This window comes from Ctenopharyngodon idella, chromosome 13 (genome assembly GCF_019924925.1).
Source record: "Ctenopharyngodon idella isolate HZGC_01 chromosome 13, HZGC01, whole genome shotgun sequence".
Lineage (NCBI taxonomy): Eukaryota > Metazoa > Chordata > Actinopteri > Cypriniformes > Xenocyprididae > Ctenopharyngodon > Ctenopharyngodon idella.
In genome coordinates, this window is record NC_067232.1 from 17,163,160 (window position 1) to 17,185,847 (window position 22,688).

General features: G+C 36.6%; 1 protein-coding gene across 1 annotated transcript in view; it reads right to left on the bottom strand.

Moving 5' to 3' along the window:
- Positions 1 to 22,688, bottom strand: part of ppp2r5eb (protein phosphatase 2, regulatory subunit B', epsilon isoform b) — a 36,693-nt gene that overhangs the window by 12,782 nt on the left and 1,223 nt on the right. Inside the window, exon 2 of the mRNA XM_051917143.1 lies at positions 15,727 to 15,887. Within this exon, the coding sequence (XP_051773103.1) occupies positions 15,727 to 15,883 (157 nt within the window). The 5' untranslated portion in view covers positions 15,884 to 15,887. The remainder of the gene's footprint in view (positions 1 to 15,726; positions 15,888 to 22,688) is intronic.

The following is a 22,688-nucleotide window of genomic DNA, read 5'->3' on the forward strand; positions in this document are numbered from 1 at the left end:
CATTTATGATAACCATGTTTCGGCACTATATCCTGTCTGCTATTTGAAAATATAAACATGAGGTCTTTAACATACAAAAAGCATATGACACGCAAGACCGCACAACTCTCAAAGAAAATACAGAACCAACACAGATCCACAGATATTTGACAGATCAACTTGCTCTATGAAAAACACCACCAGGACCACAGAACGTTGCATTTAAACCTGAACAACCAAAAGTGCAGAATAAAAGAAACGCTACAGATAACAGGGCAGTCAAGAACAGTAGAAAGACAGAGCAAAGACTGATACAGCAGAGAGAATATTCAGATGAACCGCTTTTCTGTAAAGCGGTCACACATCTAGATGAAAGACAGCCGTACCATTGCTAAATTTAGATACACTCACAATGGCAGTCATTTTGGCTCAGGTGATTCAATCACTTGCAGTTATTTTCCATTTGTGTCCAGATTGATTTCTTGTTCCTGTCAGTTTAACAGTCAGTCAGTCAGTCCACAAAACAGAAGGCTTTGAGATATTAAGACACGTGTAAGTAAAAGGTCTGAAGTGTAATAAACTAAACAGAAGGTGTGCAGTGAGACATTAAAGAGAAACAGATCTCCAAGATGCAGCGACACATTCATATAAGGTGACACCTCGTGCTACTTTACAACACACACTCACACACACACACACACTCACTTTAAAAACCTGGGTGGGGAAAACCCCACTTCGATGGAATGGTGGTCTTGGATTACATTAGAGAGACTGTTTGTGTGTTTTAAAATGCACAGAGAGAGAGTGTACTGGTTACAAAGTTGTGTGTCTAGTTACTTACACAGATGTAATGCATGTGCAAGAGAGAGTGTGTGTGTGTGTGTGTGAGTTGTTCCAACAGGTGGAACCAGCAGGTGATTTTTACAGAGCCAGAGACTGAGAAGGAAATGTACTGTATGCATTTAATGCAAACGTGCACACGCACACACACGTGCACACGCACATGTACGCTCGCGCACACGTGCATGCGCACGCACACACACACACACACACACACACACACACACACAGAGAGAGAGAGTTCCCTAAATCTAAAGGGAAAGCCTTTTTCACTTGGGCATGAAATAGCAAGTCTGCACAGTTACAAAAAATGTTGACTTGGTTGTAGGGATGCATAGATTTAAAAATTGTGTCCATTACAAAATGCTGAAAATTTTAAGTTAAAGCTGATAATAGATAAATGGCCGTTATTTATATTTATATTTATATATATATATATATATATATATATATATATATATATATATATATATATATATATATATATATATATATATAGAGAGAGAGAGAGAGAGAGAGAGATTATGGTAGTACAGTATGAAAAATGGATATACATTTTGAGGCTCGTTAAGTATTACATTTAACAGTGTAGGTAAAAATAAAGTAAAAAAAAAAAACTAAATTGACAAACAGATAAAATCAACAATTAAAACAAATATCAGCTAATATATATATATAAAAAAAAAAAAGGTACAGATTTGAGTAAAAATAAATAAATAAATAAAATTAAATCGCAATTATATTGGCCAATAACCAATATTGGTTGGCACCATTTATGATTATAATGCACACACAAAACACAAGGATATAGGCAGTAAAAGAAGGGAAATATGGTCTTATCGTGTTTAATTGGAGAAAAAAAAAAAAAAATTATTAATTGAATTGTCCTTTATTTAACCAAAAATCTGTTTTTCAAAAGTGACCTGGCCAAGGTGAGCAGCCACAGAAATTCTCACAATATTACAATTATTAAAAAACATGACTTTCCCAAATTAGTTTTCCAATTAGAAGAACTTTACCAGAGTTATTGGTTTGTGAAATAGGCAGTATTGTGGGCTGTATATTCATTTTTTAGTGCAGTCAGAGAGGGCAACACCATAGCAACACAGCTACAAAACAGATTTTTGCAGTAACGCTGCAGATGTAGCAAGCTGAGGTGACACTCCTGAATATCTGTTTCTAACACCTACAGTTAGAACCAGCCCCCAAAACACCAAACAACATGGAAGACAACATGCTAAATGACATACATCTACAGAATGACTAAAATACACCACGACCACCCGCTCTTTTCTATCACTCACTCAGACAGGTCTCTCTCTTTCTCTGGATTTCCTACTTGTCGATCGCTCCAGGGAACCAGTTGATAGTGAAAGTATTTGAAAAAGTAAATCACAGATAACTGTTTACAAGCCTCGTGTGTGTGTGTACAGTGCACAGAGCTGCAGCTCCACAGAGGAACCCATGAGATCAGGTGTCGGAGCTGAGCCCACGGAAACACGGACGGGCTCTGTGTCTAACGTTCTATTTTCTGCCTTCCTCATTTTAAACTCATGCCCACAAGGTCAGAGGTACAGCGTAGACCCCAATGATTTGTCTGCGTGTGTTACACTTTACAGGCCTCGCTGTTGCAACAACTCATTAGGCTGGAAATGTATCTATAGCGGCCAGAACACGTGGCTCAATAACAAGAAGCAGACCACACAGACTGAGACACTATAACTGTAAATGAGTGTTGTTTATAATTAAAAACATCTACTTCCTATAAAGTATATTTTTCAAGATCTTATTTCTCATTTTTACTGAACTAGTCGCAGAGAAAAGTAGTCAACTTGTTGGCGAGGTAGTGTTTACCTTATGTAAAATGACATGTTGTGCAGCATCAGCAGTCTGACGGCCAGCTGGAGAAAATGTCCCACGCAGCTGGGAAACAAAAGCTTGCATATTTCTACTGATGCTGCTTGTGTTGCCACATCCCACTCACTTATAGTTTCTGTTCACCTCTGGACAACATTAGGTATGTTTTGAGGGTTTTAGACAGTTTGTACACTACCACTCAAAAGTTTGGAGTCAGTTTTTTTTTTTTTTTGTTGAAAGAAATTAATATTATTATTAAGCAAGGATGCATGAAGTTGATCAAAAGTAATAGTAAAGACATTTATAACAAGACTACAGATTTCTATTTCAAATAAATGCTGTTTCTTTGAAATTTATATTTATCAAAGAATCCTGAAAAAAAATGTATCACGGTTTCCACAAAAATATTAAGCAGCACAATTGTTTTCAACATTGATAATAATAAGAAAAGTTTCTTGATCAAATCGGCATATTAGAATGATTTCTGAAGGATCATGTGACACTGAAGACTGGAGTAATGATGCTGAATATTTAGCTTTACAATCACAGGAATAAATTACACTTTAAAACATTAAATAATAATAATAAAAAAAGAGTTGTTTGAATTGTAATAATATTTCACAACATTCCTGTTTTTACTGTATTTTTGATCATATAAATTCAGCTTTGGTGAGCATTAGACTTTAAAATCTTATCGACCCTAAACTTTTGAATGGTTCTTATTTTGGCTTGTATGTGAACAGGTTACAATGCAAAGCGCATGACAGCACATCAAATGCAACTGAAGTCACATGATCCGTGACTAGTCAACATAGACGCAAGGAATCAACAAGTGTTAGAACTAACAGGTAAAGTCATCAATTATTTTCTATAAAGGTCCAGTGTTAACAGATAAAAGGAAGTGCGTGAACTAAAAGTGCAACACACCACTCAATGCCATTAAAATCTGCAAGTCTCTTTAGGAAAGCAAAGTGATGACAGTGCCATCTACTGGCAACTGGGTTTCATGTTTCAGCTGAGTTTTAGTTGGATAGTTTAATCCAAAATGAGCATACGCATCCAAAGACATGACATTTTACATGTTCTGCTGTTGTCTGACTTGCTTTCTTTGTCTCCCCCTTCATGATTATTTTCATTGTTCATTTCTTAAAGAGACAGTTCACACAAAAAAATGAAAATTCTGTCAACATTTACTCAGCCGCATGTCATTCCATACCTTAGTGACTTTCTTTTATGGAACAGGAATATCAAAGATACAATAATAAATGTCTCTTTTGGTTTGGTTACAGCAGGGGTTCTCAACCTTTTGCAAGCTGGGCCCCCCAAAGCTGGTTCATTGCAGTTGGGGCCCCAGTGCAAATGTGACACTGATATGACGGTTCAACAAACAAGTTAACAATATTAAGTCACTTACATTTTAGATGAAATAATGAGTGTTTTGTTCTATTTTAGCAGCGAAAATAGATTAGATGAATCCAAACAAAGATCACAACATAGCGCATCTCACAGCAACACTCAATCGTGTTTTGAATGATTCAGTGTTTTGAACAAATCGTTTGAGTCAAAGATTCAATGACCCATTCACAAACATCTGTCTCATTCTTGATGAATCGGCCGTTTGAACGAATCGTGAATGAACGACTCAATGACTCGCTTAATAAAACCGCTTATCACCTGCATTTGCGCTCACTATCGACAAACCAATCAAATTTGTTCAAAACTTTTTTTTTTTTTTTTTTTTTTAAATCAGTCCAAACACATTTTAATTTTATTCAGGAGTTATGTATATACAAAACTATAACTATAGAAATTTGCAAAAAAAAAAATCAGGTTTTTTTTCCTCCCATCCTGTAGCCTACTCGCGCCCCCCCGGGAGAGTGTCCTGTAACCCACCACTGGGTTACAGCATTCTTAAAAAAAAAATCTTTTGGGTCTCGCAGAAGAATGAATGTAGAAAGTTTGGAATGACATGAGGATGAAATGACAGAGTATTCCTTTTTGGGTAAGCTATTCCCTTTTATCAATCATACAACAGAATGGCTCAACAATTTTTGGCAATGTATTTTACACTTGCTAAAAATTCTCTTTTACAAAATTTCTTTACTGTTTTTATAGCAAATTTGCAACAAGTGGAAAATATGGCTATAATGTCCATAAATAACATCAGCATGCTATCGACGCATTCTTCAAGACTCATTTTTGCAAATTCGACAAAACCTCATCTAGGTCAGCCAGCTAGATAACATTATCTTGATGACAAATCAGCAGCCACAACAACGCAGAAAACATCACAGAAAACCAAACGTTTAAGAGTCTGCATGGCATAAAATGTGCTTGTGGTAGAGAGTATTAATGCTGAAATGTTTTGGAGATTGAGAAGTTTTAGTGATTAACTTGATATTCTGCAGATGAAAAGGCATTAGATCTGCATCCTTCAACTCTTACTGGTGCATGTTCTCTCTCTACTTGTGGAATGTGACTGAGTGGTGCTTGTTCCTGAAACAGAACAATTCTTTTTTTTAGCCCCCGACTAAAGATTTTCCTAGTCAACTATTAGTCGTTCATTTAAGCCATATAATGAGCATTTAAAATATAAATGAAGTGCTCAAGCGCACACATGCATAAAGCTTGCCACAGGGACATGGCAAACATTGCATTAACTTTTATGAGATCACAATGCAAACAAAATAAATAACCTATAATATAAATAACCATCTTATCCTAAAAAAACTACATTTAAAGGGTTAGTTCATCCAAAAAATAAAATTTCTGTCATTAATTACTCACCCTCATGTCGTTCCAAACCCGTAAGACCTTTGTTCATCTTAAATTAAGTTATTTTTGATGAAATCCAAGGTATCTGACTCCTCTATAGACAGCAATTTAACCACGACTTTCAAGGTCCAGAAAGGTACTAAAGACATTGTTAAAACCATTGACATGACTGCAGTGGTTCAACCTTAATTTTATGAAGCGAGGAGAATACTTTTTGTGCACAAAAACAAAAAAAATAACGACTTTATTCAACAATATCTTCTCTTCTGTGTCATTCTCATATGCTGTTTATGTTCAGCGCTTCAGGTTCTACATCAGAACGCCGACTTATTTTTGCGCACAAAAAGTATTCTTGTCGCTTCATACAATTAAGGTTGAACCACTGCAGTCATGTCAATGGTTTTAACAATGTCTTTAGTACCTTTCTGGACCTTGAAAGTGGTGGTTAAATTGCTGTCTATGGATGAGTCATATACCTCTCGGATTTCATCAAAAATATCTTAATTTGTGTTCTGAAGATGAACACAAGGTGTGAGGTTGAGTAATTAATGACAATTTTAATTTCTGGGTGAACTAACCCTTTAAGGAAAATATTTTTAAAATGTAGGACATAAATATAAATTATAAACAAACAAATATACAACAAAACAGAAACAGTTAAATGAGAAATATCAGTGAAAACAATCAGTATAACAAGTAGTATAACATTAAATGAAAACTCAGCTTTTCAGAGATCAGAACACAAATTAAATACACATTATATAAAAACAAATAAATTACAGCAGCAAACTGAAATACTAAAACAATATGGACAATTAGGCTATAGCCTACCTGTCGCTTTGAGATCGTTTTTTTCCCTCTGATCTCAATCTTCGCACATTATGAGAAAGGAACACGAGCTTGTCCACGTTGTCGTGGAGAAGTGAGCTCCGTGTCTTGCTCACAATGATGCTGGCCTTTGAGAAAATGTGCATCGATGGCACAGATGTGGAAATCAAGTTAAACATGTCGTGCAGTATGCACGCTACTAATTTAGCTTCCACAATCTGCAAAAACACTTAGATATGCGCCTAATATTGGCGCACATTTATCTACTTTAGGTCAGTGGTTCTCAATCTTTGTTGGTCACGCCCCCTTTAATCCTTTAAAAAAAAAATCAGAACGACGGATGCATATGGCACACTTAACTGGAAACACTTCAGGATTTTTCAAGTCGTCATCTGATTCGCTGAATTCTACAGGATGTGTGGGAGACGTGTGTGTCGCGTTCTTTAACCGTCCGCTTGGAAACAAAGATTGCTTTACATGTCAGTCAGACGGCCTCTGGGCAGTCCTTGGCCAATGAAAGCTGCTATGGAGTCCAGACCATCTGCCGTCAGACTGAAGGTCTGGCTATGCAAAAATAGGGGCAGCCCTACTACTTGGATCTCTTGAAACCTTTCTAGTCAGCTTTGAAACTTTGACAATTTGAACTTTTTCCAATATGCATATTTAAACATTACTTTATACATTATTATACATTATTAAACAAATACACAACAACTGCCAATGTATAGCAACAAACATTATGTAAAGATACATATATTGGCTACCTTGCAATCTCAAACTCTATACTTATTGGATAAGCCAGATTATCATATTTCATGATTGATTATTGTTGTCCTCATGCACATGGACTGTTGCTAGGCTACCAGGAACCTCATCTTTACTAAAACATTAGCCTATCACATAACTCGAAACACACCATCTCTGTGACCTTTGAGTTAGCGACCCCTGCAGGGAGCGAGATGCTTTGATCCCTTCCCATAATCCTTACTGAGCATTCTGCAGGGGGCAAAGGTCATTGGAAACGCTTTTACTCACTTCTGCTCCATTTCTAAGACCATCAATGAATAGATTTAACATATCTGATGTCAATAACTTTAATAATGCATCACAAGTGTTATACAGGCAATGCAGTGACATTCTGACATGAAACAGGTGTTGTCTGTTCTGATAAATGAACGATTGTATTTAGCATTCATTTATGATGAGAGGTAAACAGACAAAGCCTCTGTGGGAGGGCGGTTACCTCGGCAACAGCCAATCAGACGCACTCTACAAATACTAAATCAACCTGTTTGACCGCTCGACACACTGATATGGACTCAAAGGTTATTTGGTCAAATAAGTCAGTCTCTTTAAACAAACCACGTTTGCAGCAGTGAAAACAAGTTACATTGCAGTTCTGACAGCGCTGCACAAATATCAGTCATAATCACTGATTATTTCCATTGACGCTGTAATTTATTATTTTTTAATTTGACAGTTATTTAATTAACTAACTAATTAAATACATTGTACATAGATAATTGACTCAAAGCAGTTTTTTATGATTACTTCTATATATATTTCTATTAATTGTTTTCTATTGAAGTCCCCTGCAATAATTTCAATAATTTTATCCCTTAAATCTCATCTTTGTTGAAAAAATTACATATATGTTTGAACCAGAAACTGATTCTTCAGAAGAAGTGGAAGAGCCAATTATACAGGCTTGTCTACAAGTGAATGTATCAGAATTGGTAATGAGTTTTATGTATTGCTCTCTACAACGTTGGACACATAATGGTATTTAAAAAGCTTTGCCATTTTACAAAGATAAGCTGATTTGGTGGAATCAATATATATAAAAAAAAATAGTGTTTCAGTCTGGCGAGTAAACAAAAAAAAATGTACTAGCTAATGGCGATTCTATTGCCAAGGTGTACGAAGAAGGTTGATTGTCAGGATTGATTACATGTTTGTGACGGAAGGAAACAGGTACGGTTTCAAACCATGATTTTGAGACTCTCTTTGGTACACTGTAGTTTTAAGGAGAAAATACTCAGCAATAGTGTTGTCTGATGAATTTGCCCATGGTTTGTCTGAAGCACATTAAAAGCACCACACAGGCATATAAACAACATTAAAAGCTTGATTTTCACCACAGGGGGTCTTTAACAGTCCTAGTTCAAATGCTTGTTTAACTCTAAAGGAAGAAGAGGAAAAAGCAAGTCAGAGCAATGGACAAATGTAAGGCACATGACTGCACACACACCCACATTTTCACTCCATTACACACACTCCACAAAAACAAGCTCTTCAGTTCAGACGCATGACTAACTGACAGAAATCTGTAAGCCCCAGCTCTGATCTGATCACTTGTGAAACAGATTTCTGTCTTTGTATCTCATTTTGAGACTGCCATCAACAGCACCACATTTCTCAGTCAAGCTTTGTGGGACAAAACATTTGATATGACTGTGCATCTGTTTGTTTTACCGTGAAGGTTGTCTCCTACAGCAACGGAGGGTGATTCAGTAAACAACAGAGAAGCATATTTATAATACAGTGAAATCAACAGTATTTTCATATTATTCACTAGTGGATAAAAGAAAAAAGTGTCAGATCTGCACTTTTCTAAACAGAATGAGAAGTCACCCTAAACAAGCACAGATAAGTCGAGATGTACAACTCTACTATCTGACATTTTACAAATCAAAAAGTTTTACAGAGCTGTATGTGCAGAAGTTTTTTTAAGAAATTAACTTTTATTCTTTTATTAACTTTTAACTTTTATTTATAGGAAACACTAAATTGATAATATTTCAAATAATGTTTTGTAAATTCTGTGCATCAAAGAATTCTGAAAAAAAAAAAAAAAAAAAAAGCATCACGGTTTCCACAAAAATATTAAGCAGCACAGCGGTTTTCAAAATTGATAAGAAATGTTTCTTGAGCACCAAATCAGCATATTAGTATGATTTCTGAAGGATCGTGTGACACTGAAGCCTGGAGTAATGATGCTGAAAGTTCAGCTTTGCCATCAGAGGAATATATTACATTTTAAAATATTTTAAATTAGAAAACTATTATTATTTTTATAAATTATGATATTTCACATTACTGTTACCCTTAAAACATTCATTACTCAAGTAAAAATTTAATTCTACTACATATTTTTGTAAAAACTTTTCTATCCATAATTTCACCTGTTAATTTATTATCAATGAGACATCCCAAATAATTTACAACATTCTTTGATTCTATTACAATATCACTGATCCTAACCAAAAATTTGGCATTTTTACTTAATCCCCCTCTAGAAGTAAAAAGACTGGCCTCAGTCTGACCTTAGTGTAAGAAAATTTATTATCCAAAAACCAACTGGAAATTTATGGTAACTGAAAAGCCATTTTATCCTCCAGACCAGGACCCCTTTTTTGATAAGACACTAAAATTACTGCATCATCAGTACAAAGAAAAAGGATTAGGCAGGTTTTCTTTTACAGGCAAAATGAGAGATTTAACACAGACTGAAAAGTCAAAAATTATTAAATGCTCATGAGAAGAATAAAATACTAATGCAATACTAGAAATTGCAAAGTTAAGGCATGACCATTGGACAGCAAAATGCTCATTGGGTCAGCAGGGTCAGACAAAAACAGGTGGAGAAGAAAAAAAGACATTTTAACTGCAAAAGAATTAAGAATTAAGGTGAAGAATTAAGTGTGAAACCATCAGGAACCCTTTAGTCTCCAGCGCCACCATTTTCCAGAACGGCAACCTACCTGGAGTCTCCAGAAGTGCGAGGTGTCAGGATCTCAGAGACTTAGGTTAGGTAAAGAATCCTAAAAAATGACCCCCACTTAATAAGAATCACAAGCTGAAGTGTTGTAAAATACATGAAGACTGTTTTGGGAGTTCATTTTTAGTCCATCTCTGCAAAATGGACTTCAGGGTGGGAGATGGACTAAAAATGAACTCCCACACTTTACTGACAGATTCTGGAAGATAAATTCTTCAAACAGTGGTACAAGAGGATGTGGTGCTGGCCCTTCAAGAGTCACTCTCAATCTGTCTGTCTATAAAGCCTATTTAAAAAAAAAAAAAAAAAAAAAAAAAAAAAACAGTCTGTGTGTATTTTACAACACTCCAGCTTGTGTTTCTTCTTAAGTGAGGGTCATTTTTCAGGATTCTTTACCATAGCAAAGTCTCTGAGATCCTGACACCTCACACTTCTGGAGACTCCAGGTAGGTTGCAGTTCTGAAAAATGGTGGCGCTGGAGACTAAAGGGTTCCTGATGGTTTCACACTTAATCCTTCACCTTAATTCTTAATTCTTTTGCAGTTAACATGTGTCTTTTCTTCTCCACCCATTTTTGTCTGACTCTGCTGACCCAATGAGTTTTTTGCTCTCCAATGGTCATGCCTTAACTTTGCAATTTCTAGTATTGCATTAGTATTGCATCATTCTCATGGGCATTTAATAATTTTTGACTTTTCAGTCTGAGTTAAATCTATTTTTGGCTCATTTTATCTGTAAAAGAAAACCTGCCTAATAATTATGCACACCTCAATATAAGGTGTTTTTCATTTCCAGCCTTCATGAACAATTATATATCACTTAAAAATGATTAAATACAAAATTAATAGTAGTTATTAAGATTGATGTGGTTTGGAATTGGTAAAATGTGCCTGGAAAAAAAATATGATCAGAAAATCAACTTGCATTATAATTATGCATGCAGTGTAAGTTTAAAAACTTCACTTTTACTAACTGTTCTTAAACTGTTCTAAAAGATTGTTGAACAATTCGAAGTTGCACATAAAATGACCGCACTTGATTTTTGTTATAGATATCAGGTTGCCCTGGAAGTAGGGCTGCACGATTCATCGAAATTAACCCAAAATCGCGCTTAACCCGTTCGGCTTATTGCGATTATGAAATCACAAAGGCTGCGATAATTTTTTTTATGCGTAGCTTGTCAGTGAAGCACGGCTCTGTGATCAGTAGTAAATGCTGCTCCATCTGTAAGTCGCTTATAACGTGCATTTGATAAAGCAATGCGTCAAACATCTTTCCAAACATGAGAAGCATTTATAAATCTCTTGTCCAACAAAAGACGACATTTTCACAGACGACATCCTTCTGTGAGATGATTTGGCTTCTCACATAGAATAAGGCAGACAACATATTTCATAGTATTCTATACCGTGATAAAGGCTATGTCGATTAGCATTGCATTATAAATATACTTTATTATCATGAAAATACCCAGGAAGGCTAGAAGAACTCAGATAAACCATACATTGTCGTAGTCGTGTGTTTATTAGGGTGCGTTCACACTTGTCATGTTTGGTTCGATTAAACACTGTTACATCACTTGCCCCACCGTCGTTTTGATTTTTTATAGTAATAAAAATAATTTAGTGCAGTTAGAGAACAGACACTTCAATTAAAAACTGAACACGTCAGCTCAATTCAGCGCGAGCCGAACAAGACACGCAGTACAGATCAGCAGCAGGAGTCAGATTTCACTTCACATCGCCCATTTCGCCTCACTCTTGACTGACAAGATACTTTTGATGACGGCGGAGGATTTGGTTTCAAGATTAAATGTAAAAGCGCCTATTTAAGCGAGTTTGTCATTGTACTGTTTTGTTGTTGTGTTTTTCATGAAGAATAATAATGAACCCACCATTCAAGCAATTGCCGCACCTGAATTGGTGCTAATTCTAAAGCGAATGTAAAATGCGCACAGCCGCACGGGCATTCAGTTCATTCCTATGGAAGTTGAGCTTTCATAACTGCAAACGCTCACTCTGCTCTGTGCCCAGGGACACGCAACGTAAGCGATTTAAAAGAGGGGAAAACTCCAACTCCAAATTCGCCCCGCCCCGGTGATACCGGCATTACCGGTGTTGTCAAACGTCGATTAACTGGTGGGAAAATTTCTCTCACGTCACATCCCTACTTGGAACCAACACAAACGAGTTTCCGATTCAATCGCACATTTAATACAGTTGACAATCTAGAAACTTTGAAATGTACATAGCAGCATGAAAAACTAAACTTGTCTTCAGATTGTGAATGGGTAATAAACAGAAAGCAAGAGAAGAGCCCTCCCTTTATAACCACTAAGACTGTCAATCTGTAAAGCATAAGCTCACTAAATTCTGCACTCGTGAAAACTCCTGTCATAATAAATAAAAGCTGTCTTAATTGTACAATGAATCTCTTACTTACATCGTGTTTACACTTTGTTGGTTATAATGAAAGGATTTGTGAGCGTTCAACTTGCGTTGAACAAAACAAAACCTCTTGCCTTTTCAGTGGTGTTAAGCAGAATCTGACTAACTTACTGACTAGCACTTCTGCAGGGTTTCTACAGGTTTAATGCTTTTTAATGGCAATTTTTAATATATATATATATAAAAAAAATGTAAATAGATTACGTCATACGGCAATTAGAATATTCATTATGTCATTACGTTGCACTCGCATTCTGCGATTTTTTTTTCCGATGTAAATATAAATTTATTCTGAAGCAATATCCTTTCAGAATATTCCAGCTTGCCAGGGCATTTTTTTTTTTTACCTTTACAAGGGGCAATTTCCCCCCACCCAATCCTGTATGATTCATGTAAAATGTATGATTCATCTTTTATTTTTAAATTCTTAAATTTGTTCAATAAATTCAATTAGAATAAGACACTAAGGGCTGTTACCAATCAAATTAAATCATTTACAATAAAAAAAAAATACAACTGCATTTAATAATATTATTGGATTTTTTTTAAATATTTTTTGAAAATTCAAATAAGAAATGTTGGGGGGAAAGTGATACTTTTAAAATGAAACTAAACCACCAGTAGGTGGCGGCAAGTAACCGTCTTAATAAGTGAGTCATTGAGTCATTCATTCAAACGATTCATTCCAATGGCTGATTCATTCAAGAATGAGGCAGTTGTTTATGAATGAGTCATTGTCTGCGTCTCAATGTGCATTCTATCCATCCTAAATAGTATGTGACATTAGTAATATTCAATACTATTTAGGACGGATAGTATGCACATTGGGATGCTTGATTCAACCGATTCGTTCAAAACGCTGAATCATTCAGTAGGCTAATGAAAACAAGGCTGCGTGAGCAACCCTGTAACCTTCAGTCCATTATACAGCCTATTATCCACTATCGATCGCCACTTACACTAATCAAATCTGTCATTCTTGCGTTTTGGTGATTCCCAAGTTTTTTTATTTTTTTATTGACTATTTAATCAAATTCTCTTTTACTTGCCCCTTCAAAAAATCCACTTATCCCGGACTAACTGACAAGCATTAGTGTCGAGCCCTGACATGTTATAATCCTGATTTGTAATCGAGACGTTGTCTGACAAAATCACCATACACATAAGATAAAGACATTTGCTGTGATTTTGGCTGTATGTAAAATGATCACTCAGGTTAGAAGCAATAGTATCTATTTTGTTCTCTGACAGAGCGCACAGCCTCAACTGAATGCGCTGATCCTCAGTCACTCACTGAACAGAACAGATGCAGAGAGAGGTGCGCCTGCGGCAGCGGCAGGAAAGCAAGACCTCGCGCTCGTGCGGCAGTACCAGGGAGTCTCGGAAGCTAGATAAGGTTTCAACAAGTCGCTATATTTGTCACAATGCGCTTGCTTGGAAAAAAGTCGCTAAGCTGGCAACACTGATGCAGCCTTCAGTCTCCAGGTCCAAGCCGGTAAGCCGCTATCAAAAACAGCATTACGGCAACTTTGCACCGGCCGGAGGCAATTACCAATCTGGTTCCGCATGTGTATCACACCAATGTACATATTTTGTGACAGCAAATGTGATCAGTTATTAATTATGAAGGCTATATTCAAAATAAACTGGTAGTACTATTTTTCTTCAAAACTATCTAAAAAATGTAATGCCTGTAGGAATAAAATGTAATGCTTTTTAATGCCATTTAAGGCCTTAATTTTCGCAAAATCCATTTAATGACTTTTAATGCTTTTTAATGCTCCGCGGATACCCTGTTCTGATAGGCCATTGAGTTCAAGCACTCATCAGATATGATTGTGCTTTCAATGCTTGTAAAAACACGCTGTAAATACAAACCTTTGACACTCAGAGAGAGCTCAAACAAACACGAACGAGAGCGTTTGAAAGCAGCATCTATCAGTGGGTACCGAATATACCCAGTACTACAGAAACGCTGGTACCAGTACTTTTTTTTTTTTTTTTTAAAGTATAGACTGGTACCAGTAGTACTGGTGCGTTTGACAACCCTAGCCATGTCAACACACCAAGCCTACGTCAGAGAACTAGCGGTGACAAAAGCCGACAGTGCATCTGAGCAAAAAGCTGCGCTTGCCTTGAACACACTGCAAAGACTACATCCATCTGCCAACTAGCATGTGCATTCTGCGCCTGCGTGTAAGGGGAAAAAAAAAAAAAAAAAAACTGTCTATATCAGCAGGTATCAATAGGTATTTTTCAGTAGGTATTTTAGTAATTGAAAAAGAGAAACTGAACTAGGACTGCAGAAGCAAAGCAGTGCTTGCTTACCCTTTTAAATAGCAATCATGTTGATCACTTTCTTCACTCCAGGTGGCTCATGTTGTTATGAAAATATTCACAATTTGGAATGCTCAGATAAGATGACAAAATTAGAACAGCCTTCTGTCTGTGCCGTCTTGACTTCTTTGCTCTCTTTCATCAATTTCACTTTTTATCTCGTGCACTGACTCTCTCACCGATGAACCTGATGCCGGTCAATCAACCAAACTACAACCGACGTAAGCCTGACTAGAGCAAACATGTGGTACACACCAAAAAAAATGAGCCCGACTGACACTCACCGACGGCCCGATGCTGCACAATGTAGAGCTGTCAAAAGTACCGACTTTGGTACCAATCGGTACTGAAATTTTAAAAATATGACACTTTGAGCGCTGTGGAGAGTATGCGTAAGCACGTCTGATTGGCTATTGTGTTGACGCGCTCATCGGATATGTCTGTGATTGGCTACAATGATCACGCACGGGAGCATTTGAAAGCACACGGAAGTGTTTGAATTTGAAAGCGGGAGCGTTTGAAAGCAGGCGTCTTATCAGCGGACCTGTCTGCTGATAAGACGCCAAGTTGGTACCGACTTGGTACCGAAGTCGGTACTTTTGACAACTCTAGCCCAACAGATGACCGTCAGCTTGGTGTGTCATGGCCCTTACAGACCCCAAACCTGTGAACGGTAGTGTAACTAGAGGACACTGCCATAGAGGAAAAATGCAATGCACTCAACTTTTGAGACATTTCCAGAGAGATTCAGCAAAGGCTGTATGCTTATTCTATTGTAAGGCTGTATAGACCATTGAAGCAGTCTGAATCAGAATTACATTCTACTCTGTATTTCAGACCTCAAGTGGTTATGAGAGCATTTAGTTATCATGAGTGAGTCACCTTTAAGCAGGGGAAGAGGTGTGAGTTCGATTGGTTTGCCCTGAGAGCGGAACTGTGAGGAACTCTGAGAACGTTTCTGCTTGGCCTTCCTGACAGACTTCCGGGAAAATCCGTCTACTTTATCCACTGATGGAGGAGTGGTGGCTGCGGAGGACATAGCCCTGGAGAAGAGAGAGAGATGTGTGAGACAAGTCATTAACACACATTTGGCACATCCTACACAAAAATATCCGTCACAATATTTATAAAAAAAAAAAATTAAAAAAAATAATTAATGCTCCAAAATTGCATGCGTTTGTATTTGGAACATGTAAAGAATATATCCTATGTCTGAATAGTCCTTGGTACATGAGAGCACAAGTGAGGGTTGTTATAATGTCACATGTAAGTCACATGTAAACATACACTCCTACTGTCAATTACACTAATTAGGCTGCATAATTACATGATTAATGGTAGATATTCCTGCAGAACAACAAAGAATGATGCAAAAATAATTTCCGACCGACATCATGATGGAGAGACACCATCGTGATGTCCCGCCCCCGCCCCGCCCCGCTGTGAGTCGACACCATAGACTGTTAAAAAAAAATACACACACTAATCCTAGTCTCTTCTATAGACTATATTTAACCTAAAATCTTTGCAGGAATTGCTCTGTAAATTAAATTGAGAATATAACTAATGCATATATGATATTTTAAATAGGCTACGGTAGTCTATGCCAGAGACGTGACGTGTGTTAGTCTGTGAAAATACCGTGTCAGGCATTTGATCTTGACATTGTTAGAATCTTGTCTTTTTTACATGTCTAACACTGTACATTTAACTTAAAATATTTAATTTTGTACAAGAAAACAGCCCTTATTAATGAATTATTAGTAGCCTATTGTAGTGTCTCGGGAGATCGTGCTCATTGTTACATAGCTCTGTGGCTATACTGCACTGAAGCAGTTTAAGATATAAACCCAGAATTCAGCGAACGTCAATTAACTTTTGTCTGGTTAATAAATACCTTTAAAGACAATTTTCCTTGGCCATAATGTCAAATCAAATGAAAGAATGAAGGTGATTCTGATAACACAAATTTATTAAAACACAGAAGAACATAACTCTTTAAGTGGAAGCTACTTTTTTTTCCCCTCACGTGCAACCTATTGGAAAGCCCGGATGACGAAATTATAGTTTTTAAGAAGAAAAAAATATTTATGTAAAGAGATATATTAAAATAAAAAGTGCTTAAAAGTGCACAACTCTTCTTAAGTGGAAGAAAGCTACTTTTTTCCCCTTACGTGCAACCTATTGGAAAGCCCGGATGAGTCATTAGTTGGGTTAGTAAAATAACGAAATTAGGTTTTAAGTAGAAAAAAAAATATGTAAAGAGATATATTAAAATAAAAGTGCTTAAAAGTGCACAACTCTTTTTAAGTGGAAGAAAGCTACTTTTTTTCCCCTTACGTGCAACTTATTGGAAAGCCCAGATGAGTCATTAGTTGGGAAATAAAATAAATAAAGTAATAAAGTAAAATAACGAATAATTAAAACAATCCCCCCCCCCGACGATATCATCGTCCATCACGATGTTTTAGTGTAAACATCGTCAACTGCCAATTTAGGGGACATCGCCCAACCCTAAATCATAACAGTTCTGTAGGAATCTGGTGGGACTGTTCTATGATGAATTAAAGAGATACTTGAATCCTTAATGCAAAAACAAGACATAATGTAGCAGTTTGACAAATTAATCTCCATCATTGTAAACAGCAATTAGTTGCATTGGGGTTTATAGATCAGTGATGTGTAAGTATTTTTATAATGTCTGTACAGTAAGCTTTATTGCAGGACCAGTGTTAGCAAGCAGCACTAAAACCAGGCCTGAAATGTCAATGCCCTTGGACAAAAGTTTGCAATTCAAAAGCAACTGTAATTACAAAACAAACCACAAATGGCTAAAGGAAGGAAATGATGTGGTATGAAATGAAAATCTAGGCAGAGATGTAAATAAAGGAAGGAATGTAAACTACGATGAAAGTAAAAGCATGGAAACAAATTCATCATTAGCAGAATTCAAAAAGAAATGACCCTGTTGTGATGGAAGAAGGGGTGTAGAATACAGTAGGACACTGACTGGTTCACTGTACAAGTCTGGATAAGGTTTTTCACAAGTCTACAGGTGATCTTTTGACTGAAAGCTGAAAGTAATGGGGAAAGTAATGAAATCATACCGATTGATGAATCCGAACGAACGCTAAATAAAGCGATCGGGCTGATGTGCATGTTTATATGTCACAAGCTTCAAATCAGGTTTAATCTTTTGACATGCACAAATATAAAGAGTTCCCCGCTTTTGGCACATACTAACTAGGGGTGCAACGGTTCTCGGTAAAAAAAAAAAAAAATCGAACCGTACCGTTCTCCACTTACGGGTCGGCATGCACTTGCACAGCGGACAATCTCGAATGACGACGCATCTATAGGCTAATATGGTTTGTTTAAAATAGCAACGTGAAAAACAGACAGACAGAGTTCAGATAATGTGTTTCAGTCGATGGATGCACATTCTGGCTTCCCATACTTTACAACAACGATAATCAAAAAGCGTGGACAAAACAGTCACTCTTTGTCAACTTTGTTCAATGCGAGTGCGGTATGCTCTATATCCCCAGTCATTTACGCCGTCATCACCCTGGTGTTGACAGCGCGCGAGCGTAGGTGAGACCTGAACAGCACACGTTGCTATCTGTGTTTAAACTAAACTCATTTAAGCCTTGCTAATTTAAACATTCGAGTGCAAGACGTGAAAGAGTACTCGCATGCGCTGTGAGAAGATTTGTGTGTGCGCTCATCAGAAGCGCGCACGCTTATTTCAGACAGCGCGCAAATACTGAGTTCTCTTTCAACGCTTGCGCTTCAGCGGACAAATTCATACAAAAATTATGTCAACAGGTCCGTCTTGGCGAGTGTCCTAGCAAACATAGTCGGTTATGTCTTAAGTGAACGTATAATAGTCGAGAAAAACAACGCATGTGTAACAGTATATGTACTGGATCCTGCATGTCTTAAAGGGAAAAAAAACTATTCCTGCTCCCTGTGTTTTTAATGTAAAATCAAACAACAAATGACAAGAAATCACTCACTGCTCTTGACTGAATAGTTTTTGTAACTTCAATAATGATTAATCTTTATTTAATACATACAGTGTAGATAATATGCAGTGTTATTTTATATTTGATTACTTTATCCATTTTCTGTACCTGAAAACTACTGTTAGATACCTGAAAACCTGAAAAGCATTGTTTATTTTATTTTAATATTTGCTCTATTGTATTTATTTGTGATGTTGCTTGTAGTTTGATTATTTGTTCTTATTTTCTTCATTTTTATTTGACAGTAGTCCTATTTTCCCTGAACATAGCACATACCAAACCGTACCGAAATCGTGACCCTAAAACCGTGATACGATCCGAACCGTGAGCAATTTGAACCGTTGCACCCCTAATACTAACCATCCTGAGGGCTCGATATTAACTTTTTTACTTGGTAGCACTGGTGCCCACAAGTTCCAGCTTCAAAAATTTAGGAGCACCCACCGAAAATTAAGGAGCATCACAACTACAATTTATATATATCAAAATATTTCTTTTATTTAAAAACAACACCACTTTTTGTAGAGAAATAAAAACGGTAGTGATGCACCAATCATGGGTTTTCATGGCCGATTTTTTCTTCTTCTTTGTTTAAGCAAATTTATTTGTTGTTTATTTGCTCTATAACAGGCCAAACTGGTCTTAAAAAAATCTGTAGACACACACCTGCACAAAACAAAAACAGACAAACTGAATGAAAATGCAAATTCACTCTCTGACAGCAAGTGGCGCTTATGAAAAGAAGCAATACAGCATTTCTTTAGGTACCGCTGTAAACAAAGCAGCAGCGCTTATAAACAGTACTTCATACAGAGGTAAGAAGAAAAGAAAATGCCATCAAAACTATTCTGAAGACGGTCAGTTCCCTTCAGAGATACATTAATATAAACCCCTACCCCAGTTTATATTTTTCTTCCTATATTTCGAGCATCACTGTGCCTGGTATTTTCTCTGCTGCGCATCTGCGCTCTCCTCTTTGCGCCATTCTTCAGCCTGTGTTAATGTCCTGTTAACAGACTTCATAATATTTTCACACAAATTACATTTTGGGAAATTATTACAATTATTAAACTAAAAACCGATTTATGGCCGGTCGACCGGTACATCTCCAGAAAAAAGGTCGCACCACAACAATTATTTGCACTCGCACAAATGCTCCCAATTAAATTGATGTCGCACAGATTCAATTTGTCCATTTATCCATGGTGCAACCTTTAGGTCCTAATTAGGAGACGAGCACATGATGAAACTTTGTGCCGTGCTGCTTATATTTATCAAGCAATAAGAGATGCACCCAAAACAAGGAGTCTGTGGATAAGCCTCCGAAAACAAGTACTGGTGGGACGTTGTCCTGCACCACTTCACAGAGGATGAGTGGACGAAGAATGTTAGATTGACACGAGTCATTTATTACACTATATTCAACAACGACAACAGCTTGTCCTGTGCATCTTACTTCATTATGCCATTTCTATGTCATTGCACATGTGCAGAACGTTCCAGTTTCATTATTCAATCTGACCATGTTAACACGCCCAAAAGTTTAACAGGAAGTTAACAGGCTTTAACAGAAAGAGAGATGTCACAGCCTTTAAAAACAAAAAACAGGCCAAGGAAGCAGGGAAAGAGAGAAAGAACTTTCCCTCTGATCATGTTAGTGGAACACAAGACGCTCAAGTCATAGACTTAGAACTGAACTCAGTTATTCTTTTAATGCAAAATCTCTAAGCAGACAAGTGAATTTGCGAAAAAAAAAAAAAAAAAAAAAAAAATGAAGCCGGCGAGTTCTTTAATCTGACCACTTTGAGCACTTTGATATTGCTGTCCGATAGGTTTAAATTAGCAGACATCAAAGGAGTGAGATGCTGCCAGTGTCTTCTGATGACATCCCATAATGCTGCACTGTGCAGCCTACCACAAACAATATCACCCCTTTACTGGGACACTTCTCCTGTCCTCAGACATGACAGGCCTGGCAGTATCACTACCTGTACAAAGAATAAACCTTCTCTCTTTTGTACAAGAACAATGAATTTCACATGCAAGAAACAATCGCACAAGAGAACATTGACAAAAACGCATAAGGTCAGTAGAAATGAATAAACACAAGCAATCATTGTGGTTGGGACTCTGAGAATGTCCTGAGCTGAGTTAAGTTATATTCACCCCATAAAACCAACAAAAAGAAAAAATATGATAAATTAATATATAATATAATGTAATATGTATCTCTGCAGGATCTGCAGGAGGTATATATATATATATATAATTTGCTACAAGACAAAAATGGCTATTTTAGGACTATTAGGATTTCTGCCACTGTGACAATATTTTTATGACATTTTATAATTTACAATTCCGTAAATCTCATTATCATAATGCAAAAAAAAAAAAAAAAAAAAAATCTATATAAATGATTTTTTAAAAATATTTATAAACTATAAATGTTCATCTATGTTGGTAGCATTTGCTGCATTTATGTTGATTTAAATAAAAACTGTATTACAATATTCTTTTACTATAATATACAGTATTTTTAATACCATTAAAAATTGATTTCACATCATAATGAGAAACTAAACATTGAGAAAAAAAAAAAAAAAAAAAAAAAGACCACTCCCAAAACTAAAATGTACTTAAAGGGTTAGTTCACCCAAAAATAATGTCATTTATTACTCATGTCGTTCTACACCCGTAAGACCTTCGTTCATCTTCGGAACACAAATTAAGATATTTTTGATTAAATCCGATGGCTCAGTGAGGTCTCTATTCGGAGCAAAGCCATTCAAACTCTCAAGGTCCATAAAGGTACTAAAAACATATTTGAAACAGTTCATGTGACTTCAGTGGTTCTATCTTAATATCATAAAGCGACAAGAATACTTTTTGTGCGCCAAAAAAACTAAGTAACGACTTTTCAACAATATCTATATGGGCCGATTTCAAAACTCTGCTTCATGAAGCTTCTGAGCTTTATGAATCTTTTGTTTCAAATTAGTGATTCAGATTTCCTATCAAACGGCTAAACTGCTCAAATCACGTGACTTTGGCGCTCCAATTCACTGATTGGATTCGTAAAGCTCCGAAGCAAGCGTTTTGAAATCGGCCCATATAGATATTGTTGAAAAGTCGTTATTTTGGGTTTTTTTGGCGCACAAAAAGTATTCTCGACGCTTTATAATATTAAGATAGAACTCACATGAACTGTTTTAAATATGTTTTTAGTAGCTTTATGGACCTTGAGAGTTTGAATGGCTTTGCTCTCAATGGAGGCCTCACTGAGCCATCGGATTTCACCAACAACATCTTAATTTGTGTTCTGAAGATGAACGAAGGTCTTATGGGTGTAGAACGACATGAGGGTGAGTAATAAATGACATTATTTTCATTTTTGGGTGAACTAACCCTTTAAGATGAACGATATATAGGGGGGGGGTGAAATGGGACACAATTTTTGTAAGATTCATGAGATCAGGAAAAAACCCTTGGTGATGAGAGGAGCCAATTCATGTTCCTGTCCCATCGTAAAGTTCATCCTGGTTTGACATTCACAGTGACAGATTTCTGTATGTGAGCACTTCTGTAAAATATCAAGGAATGACAACCTTTACTCAACCAATGTTAACCATGATTCTTAGATAGACAGATAGATAGATAGACAGATAGATAATCATCATGCAATCTCTACTGCAGTGACACTGTGCTAGTTATAGTGAGAGATAATCCCAGATATCCATGTTGTTCGGTGATCCAGCTCACCACTGTATAAAGATCTGCAGGTATAAAAACACCCTAGGACTTATTAACCACTGTATA